Here is a 14,673-nt window from a genome sequence, read left to right as displayed (position 1 = left end):
TATTATTATTATTATTAGTTTGTACTCAGCACATCTGACTGAGTTGGCCAGGCCACTGTGGGCAGCTTCCAGCACATATTAAAACATAATCAAATATTAAATATTAAAAAACTTTCCTATATAGGGGCTGCCTTCAGATGTCTTCTAAAGGTTGTATAGTTTACTTAGCTCCAAGCAGCACTCTGCATCACTCAGACAAAACTAACCTTGGCAATGGCAAATAGGTCCCTCCTATGTGTTATTTGAGGGACGCGGGTGGCGCTGTGGGTTAAACCACAGAGCCTGGGACTTGCCGATCAGAAGGTCGGCGGTTCAAATCCCCCTGACGGGGTGAGCTCCTGTTGCTCGGTCCCTGCTCCTGTCAACCTAGCAGTTCAAAAGCACATCAAAGTGCAAGTAGATAAATAGGTACCGCTCCAGCAGGAAGGTAAACGGTGTTTCCCTGCGCTGCTCTGGTTCGCCAGAAGCGGCTTAGTCATGCTGGCCACATGACCCGGAAGCTGCTCCCTCGGCCAATAAAGCGAGATGAGCGCCGTAACCCCAGAGTCGCCCACGACTGGACCTAATGGTCAGGGGTCCCTTTACCTTTATGTGTTATTTGGGAAGAAAAACCATGCGACTGACATTAGGATATTTGGATTATTGAATATTAGGAGGTCTCTCAGATTTTCAGCCCCTGCTGGGAAGGCTCCCTTTTTCTCCAGCAGCCAACATCTCAGATTAGGGAGCATAGCCTGAAAGCCTTGAAGAGCAGCCCAGCACCTTGAGCATGCTCAGAGCTGTTTCCTTGAAAGCAAGATCTCCTCATAACTTAACAGCATGTTCTGGTAATCAGAGAAGCAGCAGGGATTGTTTTCTACTTTAAGGAATTCTTTGTTTTCTGTAATATTTGTTTTGTGTTCTTGCCAGAGAGACAGCAAGCAAGCAAGCAAGCAAGGAAGCAACAGTGGACAACACAGTGTGAGTCTTTTTCTGTAATAAATATATATGTTATCTTTACTTAATCTTTCCACATTTATTTTTATGAATTGGATTGGGAAGATGAATGGAGGATGGCTTGTGTGCATGTTGCAACAAACTCTGTATTAACTATTTCCCTGCTTTCAATCATTAAAAGCTGCAGCAGTTTCTGGGTGGGTCAGAGCATGTTCATCTGAGCCATGTGCAATTACGGAGTGTTTTCCAAAGTAGTATTTCCAGAAAAGCTATGTGGATCTGCTTTCAGCAAGTCCCTCCTCTAGCCTAGGTACAGAATATATTGAATACAGGGTGGAAGATAAGGTTGCTCCTATTTCTTGCTTGCCTTTTTGTGAGTTTGTCAGTGAACTTCTAAAATGAAACCTTGGGGCTCTATGCCTGTCTGGATATCACACTGATTGACTCCATAGTAAAGGTAAAGGGACCCCTGACCATTAGGTCCAGTTGTGACCGACTCTGGGGTTGCAGCACTCATCTCGCTTTATTGGCCGAGGGAGCTGGCATTTGTCCGCAGACAGCTTCCGGGTCATGTGGCCAGAATGACTAAGCCGCTTCTGGCGAACCAGAGTAGTGCACAGATAAACTGTTTACCTTCCCGCCGGAGCGGTACCTATTTATCTACTTGCACTTTGACGTGCTTTCGAACTGCTAGGTTGGCAGGAGCAGGGACCGAGCAACGGGAGCTCACCCCGTCGCAGGGATTTGAACCACCGACCTTCTGATCGGCAAGTCCTAGGCTCTGTGGTTTAACCCACAGCGCTACCCGCGTCCCCGATTGACTCCATATCCTTCCCCAAACCTAGAACTCTCCCTGATCTCAGACCTAAGAGGCTGGTTTATCATATCAGAGTGATGAGCAGATTATAATTTCACATTTCCCGCATTGCAAATAGCTTCTGCTGTGCCCTGGATCAAGTGAAACAATATGTTTTCTCTCTCTATTGGCTGGAATGCTTTGCACTTTTAATTTAGAGAAAAAACGTGTTTCATAGAATCATAGGGTTGGAAGGGACTCCGAGGATCATCCAGCCCAGCCTTTCTCAACCTGTGGGTCCCCAGATGTTGAACTACAACTCCCATCACCCCTAGCTAGCAAGGCCAGAGTTCAGGGATGATGGGAGTTGTAGTCCAACAACGTCTGGGGACCCACAGGTTGAGAACTGCTGATCTAGCCCAACCCCTTGCAGTGCAGAAATAGGCAGCTGTCCCTTATGGGATTGAACCTTGGTGTTATCAGCACTACACACTAACCAACTGAGCTTTGCTGTGAAGGACAATGGGCAGAGCAAGAGTTAAGGAGCAAGCAAGCAGATAGCAAGCTGTCAGACATCTCCCCATCTCTTTACTTAAACATCAAGGAAACAGCTAGTGTGGGGACTTGGTTGTAACCTTAAAGTGAGAGGATGGGAAGAGACCCAAGCAGCCCTTGTCAAAACAACCGTATTTCCAAAAGACTTCGGGGAGATCTCTCCGTAGCAGCCGACAAGGCAGCAACCCATCAAACAGGCCGGTGACTTTAAGGAAGCAGGTAAGTCTCCAGGGGAGCTAGGTTGGCTATATGCCCAACTTCATAGTCCTGGCCTTTGAAGGGCTGCCCAGTCCATGTCCACTTTAAATATTTATTTTAAAACCTAGGACAAGTAGGTGTTCTGAACTTGCCCATCAGCTGTTCACACGTGCAAATCAGACCATCCAGCAGTCTTCTGCACCGTGGTGAGTGGGATTCTATTTATATTTAAATTATTTATAAATTGGCATCTATCTATCTATCTATCTATCTGCTTAGCACATGCAAAATGGTGTCCTCTTCTTTAGATGAAATGCTTCCTGTTTTTGCAGCGCCATTCTCTTTATGGTAATGCACAACGGGTCGCCTAACTGGAGCCCTTGACACGAGGACACAATTGGATAAGATCTGGAAACACCGGTGTGTGTGCTGTCCTATATTGGAGCTTACCTATCTTTTGGGTAGTTCTTTTGTTGTTGTTTAGTTGTGTCTGACTCTTCGTGACCAGAGCAAGCCAGGCACTCCTGTCTTTTGCTGTTTCCCGCAGTTTGGTCAAACTCATGCTGGTAGCTTCGAGAACACTGTCCAACCATCTTGTCCTCTGTCATCCCCTTCTCCTTGTGCCCTCCATCTTTCCCAACATCAGGTCTTTTCCAGGGAGTCTTCTCTTCTCATGAGGTGGCCAAGGTATTGGAGCCTCAGCTTGAGGATCTGTTGATAGCTTTTCAATATTCCAACATAAGAGATGTTCCTGGCTGCCAGTGGAAGCTCCCACCCTTTTCCCAGTCTTAGTCCGTTTCAATTTTCCAGTTCATCCATGCCTGGGATAGTTCAGATTATTTTTGAGTCCTAGCAGATATTAAGCAGACTTCATGGGGCTTGTTCCAAGAGATGCTTATACAAACGTTGAGTTCTTTATTTTGATTTTAATTAATTTTATAATGAATGTTTTTAGAATGTTGGATTATTTTGATTGTTGTTAGCCGCCCTGAGCCCAGCTTCGGCTGGGGAGGGCGGGATATAAGTAAATAAATAAAATTTATTATTTATTATTATTATAGCAATTAGGGTTGCAAGGGTGCCAACATGAAAATATTGCAGGGGGGGTTTCAGGTAAGCCCCCGTCCCACATAATCGATCACACGATGCAGTGCACATACACCATTTGAATGGCAATGCCCATCAGTTTTTTGGGAGTCCCAGCTCCCTCAAATATTTTATTGGGGGGCTGAAGTTCCCTCGGCCCCTAGAAGTTGGCTCCTATGGGGGGTGTTGTATATTCCATTCGGACCAAACATCAGTTTCCTGGCTGATGGGTTTTGTTTGGGTATTTTGTTGCTGTTATTGATACCAATTTTTGTATCTTCATTTTTTAATCTTATTATGACGTATGTAGAAATTGTTAGGTTTCGTTGTGAAGTTTTTCATGCACTTTATTCATTGTTTAGGACTACTTTTGTTATGTTACGTACACTTTAACTATGCTTTTAACTGTGGAAAGGTGGCCTACGAATGAAATGACGACGACGCAAGGATCTTTACAGTGAAATTTGACAAAGATTAGGTAGTAATTTTTTCTCTTCGGTTCTGTATCTTTGAAATTGATTTCTACAGCGCTCAATGTCAACTGACAAGGACAGCTGGATTCCAGAGCATGAAACCACGGTTAGTGCCAAACTCTTTCAAAAGGCACGGAACAGCCCTCTGGTGCCAGCTGGTAAGTTTGGGGAGCCTGAAACACCTCTCTGTGTGATCTTCTCTTAGCTCAACTGCAGAGGAGGAAGAACCAAGGCAGGGAACCAAATGTGGTCTGAAGACTCACGTCTACAACTCAGATCTATGTAAGGCATCCAAGAGGGGTGGGGTGGGAGTGGAAAACTTTAAAAGAGTAACATGCAAATTATTATTTTAAGGATAAAGCTACTAGCCATGATGGCTATATTCTGCCAGTTGCTGGAGATCACAAGCACAGACTGTTGCTGCTACAATCGGGTCTTGATTCTGGTCTTCTCAGAGACATCTGGTTGGCCACTGTGAAACAGGAAGTTAGACTAGATGGGATTCCACACCCTCCAACATTTCTTTGATGAAAATAGGGAGGTCCTAGTCAATAAATAGGGACGCGGGTGAAGCTGTGGGTTAAACCACAGAGCCTAGGACTTGCCGATCAGAATCCCTGCGACGGGGTGAGCTCCCGTTGCTCGGTCCCTGCTCCTTCCAACCTAGCAGTTAGAAAGCATGTCAAAGTGCAAGTAGATAAATAGGTACCGCTCCGGCGGGAAGGTAAAACGGCATTTCCGTGTGCTGCTCTGGTTTGCCAGAAGCGGCTTAATCATGCTGGCCACATGACCCGGAAGCTGTACGCCAGCTCCCTCGGCCAATAAAGCAAGATGAGCGCCGCAACGCCAGAGTTGGCCACGACTGGACCTAATGGTCAGGGGTCCCTTTACCTTTACCTATTCAATAAATAATAATAGTAATAATACCCCACCCATCTAACCAGATTGCCCCAGCCATTCTAGGTGGCTTCCAATATATATGAAATATATACAAAAACAATAAAAAATTAAACATTAAAAACCTCTCTATACAGGGCTGCCTTCAGATGTCTTCTAAAGGCTGTATAGCTAATAATAATAAATTATTATAATTATTAATACCCTGCCCATCTGGCTGGGTTTCCCCAGTCACTCTGTGCGGCTCCCAACAAAATATTTAAAACACGATAAAACATCAAACATTAAAAACTTCCCTAAACAGGGGTGTCTTCAGTTGTCTCCTAAAAGTCAGGCAGTCTGGCTGGTTCTCTTAACCTCACTTCTCACAGGGAGGGAACCGTCGGAAGACCCTCAGAGCTGGACCTCAATGTCCGGGCTGAACAATGGGGGTGGAGACGCTCCTTCAAGTATACTGGGCTGAGGCTGTTTACTTATCTCCTTGATTTGGGGGTGGGGGTCACATAACTCTGTAACCCATTACTCTGATGAAAACAGGGACGTCCTAAGGAAAAGCAGGATGTTCTGGGATCAAATCAGAAACTGGGATGGCTTCTGTAAATCCAAGGAAATAGGGACACTTGGAGGGTCTGGAATTCTGGCCTTATCCAACCGGGGTCTTTTAAATGGGACTACAGGTGTGCCGTGTAGGAAATGTGGCCTTTTGAACAGATGAGATTGCTTTTTACAAACTTGGTCTATTCAGCCTGGTGGTGGGAGATCTGTGGCCCTCCCTGTGCATGCACAACTCCTGATCAAGCTGGCATCTGGGGAGCCAGATGTTCCTCAGCCCTGATCTAACCCAACATTGCCTACTGACAGTACTGTAGCTATGAGGGGAGATAGCTAGGTTCTTTTGCCCTGGTGGAGCCTCGAGAGGGGTGCCATTGAGGTTCCCAGCCTGTGTGCGTGCGCAAATGCACGTGAGGGTGCCAAACTGGGTCTTTGACCCGGGTGAAATAAAGCCTCGTTTAGTTCCTGCCTATGATCTTCCAAGACTGGAAGCCTTTAGCTACCTGAGCTGAATCCCAAGACCTTCTGCCTACGAAGTGTCTGAAGGAGCGTCTCCACCCCCATCGTTCTGCCCGGACACTGAGGTCCAGTGCCGAGGGTCTTCTGGTGGTTCCCTCACTGCGAGAAGCCAAGTTACAGGGAACCAGGCAGAGGGGCTTCTCGGTAGTGGCACCCGCCCTGTGGAACGCCCTCCCACCAGATGTCAAAGAGAAAAACACCAGACTTTTAGAAGACATCTGAAGGCAGCCTTGTTTAGGGAAACTTTTAATGTTTAATATACTATTGTATTTTAATATTCTGTTGGAAGCCACCCAGAGTGGCTGGGGAAACCCAGCCAGATGGGCGGGGTATAAATAATAAATAATAATTATTATTACAAAGTACATCCTTTGCCACTGCATTCTTTCAGTTGCTTTCAAAGCATATTTGCTTTTGCTCTTTGCTGTCTCTGGCAAACAGCCTTGACCCCAACCCCCCCAAAACCCTTTTTCTCTGAAACTGAATGCTACAAAAAGAAAAAAAGGGGGGGGGAGAGCTGGGCACGCAGTTCTATCTTCACCAAAAATCATGGATAAGCAGCCTGCAAATATTTTAATTGTTTACAGCGCTCCCAGCAAAGGGAGAAGCAATCCATGCAAAGATATGAAAAGCCAGACATCTAAAACTACATTGGGCATTAGATTCAAGCTCATTTCTTGATGGCATTATATGCAACCATTCAACACATGGGCAATAAAGAAATTAGTCGGGTGAGTCTCCTAAGTGGGGAACGAGCCTGGTATTGCAATAGGCTGCTTAAAAGAAGGGTCAGATACTTTCTTCCTTGGAGTTTGGACAAGTACCAGTCTTGTCTACTGGCAGTAAAGGTCAAGGGTAAAGGGACCCCTGACCATTAGGTCCAGTCGTGGCCAACTCTGGGGTTGCGGCACTCATCTCGCTTAATTGGCCGAGGGAGCCGGTGTACAGCTTCCAGGTCATGTGGCCAGCAGGACTAAGCCACTTCTGGCGAACCAGAGCAGCGCACGGAAACGCCGTTTAACTTTCCGCCCGGAGCGGTATCTATTTATCTACTTGCACTTTGACATGCTTTCAAACTGCTAGGTTGGCAGGAGCAGGGACTGAGCAATGGGAGCTCACCCTGTCGTGGGGATTTGAACCACCGACCTTCTGATCAGCAAGCCCTAGGCTCTGTGGTTTAACCCACAGCGCCACCAGCGTCCCATCTACTGGCAGTATATGCTGGCATTTGTCTGTCTTGAGAGACAATGGAGTGTGCCTCTAAGGAAGAAGCCAAACTGCTGTATTAGCAGCACTGAAGTGACCTCCCTGGGGCCCAAGCCTGGGTAGGGTCTATGGAGGTCCTGGACTGCCCAGAGAACAAGACCTCACTGATGTGGTCCAAAGGAAAGCAGAGCAATACATTTGGCACCAGCTTGGCTGCAGGAGTTGCTAGAAAGAGGCATGCAAGGTCCCATCGGGAATCTGCTGTGGATCTGTGTAGGGTTTACTCCTTCGCCTTTCTTTTCCCAAAGATACCACATAAGGAAAAGGAGGTTGAGGATCAGAGTTAGTATAGGCAGTACAGCGGCTGGCGCTGTGGTCTAAACTACTGAGCCTCTTGGGCTTGCTGACTGGAAGGTCAGTGGTTCAAATCCCCACGAGTGAGCTCCCGTTGCTCTGTCCCAGCACCTGCCAACCTGGCAGTTCGAAAGCACACCAGTGCAAGTAGATAAATAAGTACCATTGTGGTGGGAAGGTAAATGGTGTTTCCATGTGCTCTGGCACTTGTCACGGTCCTCCGTGTGCCAGTAGAGGTTTAGTCATGCTGGCCACATGAGCTGGAAAACTGTCTGTGGACAAACACCTGCTCCCTTGGCCTGAAAGCGATGGACATACCGCATTTTTCACTCTATAGGACGCACCTTGTTTTAGAGGGGGGAAACAAGAAAAAAAATCTCCCCCTCTCTGCGCAGTGCCCCTTCAGCGCAGCGGCAGGAGAAACGGAGCCCCTTCCATTTCTCCTCCCACTTAGGTGAAGGGGCACTGCAACCTAGCTGAAGGGGCACCTACCCTTCAGCAAAAGGAACCCGAAGCCTCCGGAGCGCAGCGGGAACTCCTGCTGTGCTCCGGAGGCTTCAGGTGGCTATCCTTGAAGCCTGGAGAGCGTGAGGGGTGCGCACCGACCCCTCTCGCTCTCCAGGCTTCAGCGAAAGCAACGTGAAGCCTCCGGAGCATGGCGGGAGCGCTCCCACTGCACTTCGGAGGCTTCGCATTGCTATCGCTGAAGCCAAGGAGCCTGCATTCACTCCATAAGCAGCACACACATTTCCCCTTAATTTTTGGAGGGGAAAATGTGTGTCTTATAGAGCGAAAAATATGGTAACCATCCAGAGGTCCTTTACCTTTACCTTATCTGCTCCTTAGCCTTTTCTTCTCCCAAAGATACCCCATAAGGAAAAGGAGGTTGAGCATCAGAGTTAGGCAGTATAGAAATTACCTTAGCCGAAGGAGGTGGGACAGGCTACTGGACTTGCACAGGGACTTCTTCAGAGATATGGTTCTATGGCTTCTTTGACCTTGCAGGAATGATGGGGTTTGTGGTTGTGGCAGCCTACGGAATTTACCGGCTGAAGGCAAGGGGGAATATGAAGATGTCTGTCCACCTGATTCACACTCGGGTAGCTGCCCAGGCCTGTGTGGTTGGAGCCATAACACTTGGTAAGGCGGGGACGAAGAGAAGGGAGGCGTGAAGCACTGGGTGCGGGAGCAGGAGAGGACCTGAGTTTGCAACTGCAATGACTGCCAGAGGGCAAGGTCTTGAATGAGTACCAGGTCTTCTGGAATGATAATCCCGGGGGGGGGGGGTGCTGAGCCTTTAAACCTTTGGTTCACATAAACATCATTCCTCAGTGTGCAAATGGCCCAACGTGACTCCCTGCCGCAGACAGAGCATCCAAGTCAGTTTGCTGAGCATGGAAACTAAACTTCATCTTCCACACTGGTCTTGGGAGAGGGGTGCAGTTCTTTGCCTCTGTGGGGAAAGTGCCCCTCCAAGGACATTCAGTGTACTGTCCCCTCAGCGGTCAAGATTAATTAAGCTCCACTCATCTAGGTTTGGAAGCGACACTTCCTGTACCATGAAAGCCCAACGAGCCTGAATTGAAAATGTCTAGTAAATCAGATTGGCAGTTGGGTTCCTACTGAGGGTATCTGGTGAGCCAACAGGACAGTGATGAGGAACTGAGGACTGGAGTGTCATTCTGTGATATTATGGCAGTGGAAAGAAGCTATATTGTAACTTTTGAATAAATGTGTTTTAATATTTATTTATTTTTAAAAAGAATTATAAAACAGCAGAGTGTAAGGAGATACTGCAGCAGGCAGCCCACAAAACAGAAAATAGCTTGTATAAAATATTTGCTGTTTTCCTTGAAAATCAGAGGGGCAGAAGCCAGGTTCGATTCTGACCAAGAACATTTTGTTAAGGCAATTCTGCAACCGGGCCCAAGACTGCACGGGGGCAATATTGCGCCGGATAAAGAATGCCAAGACTTCCAGCATTTAGAAAACATTTCTCTAGCCATAAGAGCTGGAAAGCTCAGTTTGAAAAGGAGTCAGAAATGCCAGGAGGGAATAAGGGAGCCATCCAATCGCCCTGCAAGGCTTGCGAGGGTAGAAAGGGGTGGCCATTCGCTGCTTTGCATAATTCCTTGCCCCTCCTGACTAGCAAAAGCCACACTAAGCCAACTTCCATGTTGGAGACAAAAAGCTGTTTTCTCTACAGGCCATATTCCGATTGTCTCCTCTGCACCAACTCCTTTGCTCTCTCTCTCCTAGGCGCTGTCTACAGCATGTACAAAGACCACTTCCCCAAACAAAAATAGATGAGACATGGATGGCATTGGTTTGTCCCTTCTCCCTGAATGGATCTGAATACCCCGGCGGCAACTCCAGCAGGGCTGCGAAATCATGTGGTTTGCTGTAGCAAGAGAAAAAATCCCCTGCAGCCTCAACTGCTTACTGATACGGCTTTATATACGTTCCCCTAAACTCCCGATGTACATGCATATATTTTTAAAGTTTTGAGAAGTGGAAGGGAATCCTTGTGGAAACAGGACTGCAAAAGACCCTCCAGGGATTATCGAGTAGCTAAGACCTCCCTCTGCCCAAGCAGAGGATAATAGTTGCCCAGTCGGCTTCTCCTGAAGCCATTTTCCCCTTCTCGCATTCTAAGTGTGACCATTGCCTTCTTTCATCACACTGAAGTCGCTACCCTGGAGTTTCTAAACAGGAAAAACAAACCCTCTCCAACGGCTACAAAATCTAATTCATAATAAAGCATGCGACTCCAGCACGGGTGTGCATAAAAAGGAAATCCACACTGACAAGTGAAGATTCGCTTGACTCTGGCTGCAAAAATAATTCCTATTTTAATGCAAACTGAACTGCTCTTGTGAAGTGTCTGCTATAGAATTTCCACTTTTTAAAGATTACCTCTGTACCTAAGCACATTTTGTAGCGGCTCTGTCCTGTATATGTATTAAGGGCAATATTAAAATCTAATGTCACTATTTTAAATACAATTTTAAAATTACCTTGCTTGAAAAGGCATTGAAATGCACATATTTGGTAAGATGGCTTACAATGGCATTATTCATTCGAATAAACATTTCTTTGGACATTGATATATTTCTGCATGTGTACATTTGTAGACAGACCAATATTTTCAGCAGACCTTCTGGAAATGTGATATTCCAAGAGTAGGGAAAATTAATAGAAGATGACAGGGCTGGCTAAGTGCTTTTATAAAGCTGAGACATGGAGGAATATAAATCCACACCCAACTAGTGAAATGTCATTGAACCAGAAGTAGACTTTTTTTTGCTGTACGGTAGAAATGCAAAGAATTGCATGGGGCAGAGGGAGAGAGTATTCAAGTATTTTAAGAGGGAGGAATATCTGCTCCCCGCCCACTTTTGTACTGAATTTTATACATCCGTTTCCTGCTATACTTGCCTTTCCTTCTAAACTTTTAAGTGCCAAATGGTGTAATCTTTTACCCGAAGTAGTGTCTCCACCCCCACCCTTCAGCCCGGACACTGAGGTCCAGCTCCGAGGGCCTTCTGGTGGTTCCCTCCCTGCGAAAAGTGAGGTTACAGGTTACCAGGCAGAGGGGCCTTCTCGGTAGTGGCGCCCGCCCTGCGGAACGCCCTCCCATCAGATGTCAAGGAAATAAACAACTGCCTGATTTTTAGAAGACATCGGAAGGCAGTTCTTAATGTGTGATGTTTTACTGTGGTTTTATAATTTCCTGGACGCAACCTAGTCAGATTGGTGGCATATAAATAAATAAATAAATATTATTTCTCATAGGGAAGTTGCTGTTCCAACCCCCTATTTGTGGTTGTCCTTTTATGAGCTTTTATCACTTTTACAATATCCAATTAGAGGTACAGTAACCAGAACTTTCAAGTGTGGTCACACCACAGATTTGTATCGTAGCATTATGATATTTTGCAGTTTTATTTCCAACCCCTTTCCTCACTATCCGTAACATGGAATTCAGATCTCTCACAACAACTCCACAATTGCGTCATTTCCATCGAGCGACCCATTATAACCACAAAGGAAGATTTTTCTCCTGGATAGTCCATGATCAGCCCAGATCCCGTATGTGAAATTAGGGTTTCTTCCTGAATGTGCATGACTGTACATTTGCTTACATTTAATTGCATTTGACATTTCACGTCCCATTCACCCAGTTTGAAGAGATCCTTTCGGAGCTCCTGGCAACCATCCTTTTTTGTTCCTGCCACCCTGAACAATTTGCTGGTGTCATCTCAAGGCTCACCCCTAACTTCTGAGTTAAAAGCAGGGCCTGGGGAGCTGCTGTAATTCAGAGCAGACAGTATAGGCAAGTCTTGCCATCTGAAAATGACATGTTCTCATGAAATCATTTGCCAGGCGAGTGTTTGCATAATGAGCCAACAATTTCCATGGGTTCCTATGGAAATTTTTCCAATGCGTTCCCAGCCATGGAATTTTGACACCCAAATGATGAAAAAGCTCCTCTGAAACCTTGCAAAAAGCAAATAAGGAAGGAAAAATCCTCTCTTATTTTTTCTGATCCTTCCCGCTAACCATGGTGTCTGGTGACAAATAAGCAAAACATAATAAAATGAGACTTGTTTAAGGCTGCTTATTTGTTTACATTACTATGTGCAGGTCCAGCTGTGTGGATATCTGAATCTGTGATTTGTATGACAAGGCCTGGATTCTAATTCCTCATTGTTTGGATAAGTGAATTTTCGTATAATTTTTGTTTGGATAGTGCAGGCATGCCCAAAGTCCGTTTCGGAGGCCTAATCCGGCCCCTGGGGCAGTTTATTTCTTGGGGTAAAGGTAAAGGGACCCTGACCGTTAGGTCCAGTCACGGATGACTCTGGGGTTGCGGCACTCATCTTGCTTTATTGGCTGAGGGAGCCGGCGTACAGCTTCCGGGTCATGTGGCCAGCATGACTAAGCTGCTTCTGGCAAACCAGAGCAGCGCACGGAAACGCTGTTTACCTTCCCACCGGAGTGGTACCTATTTATCTACTTGCACTTTGACATGCTTTCGAACTGCTAGTTTGGCAGGAGCAGGGACCGAGCAACGGGAGCTCACCCTGTCGCGGGGATTTGAACCGCCGACCTTCTGGTTTAACCCACAGCGCCAACCACGTCCCATTTCTTGGGGTAAAATCATACAAAAAGCTCAAAACTTCAATCCTAAAAAAAGGGATAACAACTTTGGTCGGCCCTCACGGTCCTTCACTTCATCAAATCTGTCCCTCCTTGAAAAAAGTTTGGACACCACTGGGATAGCGAGACCTGCATGTACTGGGCTAGGAAGGCTGACTCAGCAGAAGGCCTCTGCAAAATCCTTCTCATTTGGAAGAGATTGCTACCAAAACTCAAGAACCGGGTGAAAACACTTTGAAGTGGACATGTGGGATTTCCAGGGAAGCTTGGGGTGGGGCAGGAAAAGGAGAGAGAGCGGACAACACATGTGCAGTAGATCTCACTCATTCACTCACACCAACAGGCACAGAGAAGAACCAAGAACTAGACCAGAATGGTTTTATCGTCACCTATTACAATTAAGTAAAAAATATTTATTCTCTGTACACTCCTGGCCCCCCTCCATGCCAAACACCCAATCAAATGGACAAAATCAAACTTCAGAATGCTGGCAGCTTCACCAAAAGGAGGAGGCCTCTGCCGAAGCTTGTACAGGGATGGCAGCACATGCTCACTTGAAGAATTTTAAATAGCCAAGTGTTTGGGGTGGGTTCTTGCCCCTGTTAACCATCCAAACAGGAACTGGTTGGCAAGGAATCACCTCTCCATCAGGGGGCAGAGCATGAAGTCACAATTCAGTCTGACTGGGAAAGGCTACAATCCCCCAAAATATTTGATCAGCTCTGCCAGTGCTGCTTGGGAGGAGGCTGGATGAGTACAGCGTGGAGAAATGTTTTGGAAACAAAATTAAAAAGCTGTTTTTATTAGGGAAAAGAGGATCACTGTGGGAAGCTAAGAGGACTCAAGGATCAAATCTCCCAAGAGACTGAGTTCTCCTCACAGAGGCAGGTTTATGGAGATGCACAAGACATACTTGGCAAATCTGAAGTCTGGCCAAGAGAAGGCAGAAGGATCAGTGGAGTTTGTTCACAACACGGCAGGGAGCCTGCCTTGACAACACAAAACTTCTGTGGCAAACAGCTGCTTTGGCCGTAGGACTGCAGCACTGAAAGACACACAGTAATGTCTTACACACATGAAGTTAACATGGCAAGGAGGATGATACTGGAGTCTTGCCTGGGAAAATGCTGCTGCCCAGTGGGGGAGGCCTGATCACATGGGGTAGTTCAGCACCACATCCTGTTTGGCCAGCTCCAGCAACATAGGATCGTCGAAGAACTTGCTGATGCTCACGTCCTCACTTAGCCCCTGAGGGAGAATAGGATGTCAAAGCATTAGACCGGAAGCAAGAGGAGGTGTGTGTGTGTGTTTTTATGCTTCATTGCAGGGCAAGAGCTGCAGAGGCCAGCGGAGGCAAACCCTAACCATAAGACTTACCTTCCTGCGCCTGGTTTTGATCATAAACTCTCTGGCCAGATGTGGGGCTGGCTGGGGCTCCAGAGGTCGAATCACAATGCTCTTGTCCAAGGGGTCACCAGGCACAATCTGAAATGTAAGGGGCACGCAGTGTGTGTTAAGGAATTTTAAGTATCTTGGATTCCTAGGTGCACAGAGAATCCACAAATATCCATGATTCACATGGCACGTTAAGTGGAAATCTTGGAAGGCTTCCAGAGCATCACCAAAGTCATTTTAATAGACTTACAGACCTGGAAGGGACCAGAAAAGTCTTAGTACAGGATACACCCCCCCCCACTCTGAACAGCATTCTCCACATCATACATCACACTACAGCCTCGCAACCTCTTACTGTTTTACATCTAAAAAAGGGCCTTACTAAAAAGGGGATCAACCAGCTATTTATATGGATCACAGGAATGGAGAAAGACAGAAGGAAGCAGGAGAGACCTGTCCAGAGGGGTTATGACGACACAAGGTTTGAAATATTTGCAGCCCAGGCTGCAGGAAGCATCACGCTCTTCCACTGCTGCCGACATC

General features: G+C 46.5%; 2 protein-coding genes across 3 annotated transcripts in view; one reads left to right on the top strand and one right to left on the bottom strand.

The window, feature by feature from the left end:
• Positions 1 to 909: 909 nt before the first annotated feature.
• Positions 910 to 10,679, top strand: HIGD1B (HIG1 hypoxia inducible domain family member 1B). 2 transcript variants are annotated; one of them, XM_081884527.1, is made up of 5 exons: positions 910 to 960; positions 2,614 to 2,691; positions 4,100 to 4,202; positions 8,578 to 8,712; positions 9,832 to 10,679. In XM_081884527.1, exons 3-5 carry the CDS (start codon positions 4,106 to 4,108, stop codon positions 9,876 to 9,878), a joined length of 279 nt encoding a protein of 92 aa, XP_081740653.1. In that variant the 5' UTR covers positions 910 to 960; positions 2,614 to 2,691; positions 4,100 to 4,105; the 3' UTR covers positions 9,879 to 10,679. The 2 variants fall into 2 exon arrangements, with proteins under 2 accessions (XP_081740653.1, XP_081740652.1); XM_081884526.1 differs by lacking the exon at positions 910 to 960 and adding an exon at positions 2,334 to 2,506.
• A 2,433-nt stretch (positions 10,680 to 13,112) lies between these two features.
• Positions 13,113 to 14,673, bottom strand: part of EFTUD2 (elongation factor Tu GTP binding domain containing 2) — a 30,104-nt gene continuing 28,543 nt past the window's right edge. The window contains exons 27-28 of the mRNA XM_081883906.1: positions 14,113 to 14,220; positions 13,113 to 13,983 (exon numbers count right to left, since the gene is read on the bottom strand). Coding sequence (XP_081740032.1) covers positions 13,888 to 13,983; positions 14,113 to 14,220 — 204 coding nt within the window. The 3' untranslated portion in view covers positions 13,113 to 13,887. The remainder of the gene's footprint in view (positions 13,984 to 14,112; positions 14,221 to 14,673) is intronic.

This window comes from Podarcis melisellensis, assembly GCF_964234715.1.
Source record: "Podarcis melisellensis genome assembly, chromosome: 13".
Lineage (NCBI taxonomy): Eukaryota > Metazoa > Chordata > Lepidosauria > Squamata > Lacertidae > Podarcis > Podarcis melisellensis.
Note: the sequence above shows the minus strand (reverse complement) of the source record. Positions and strands in the feature narration are given on the sequence as shown.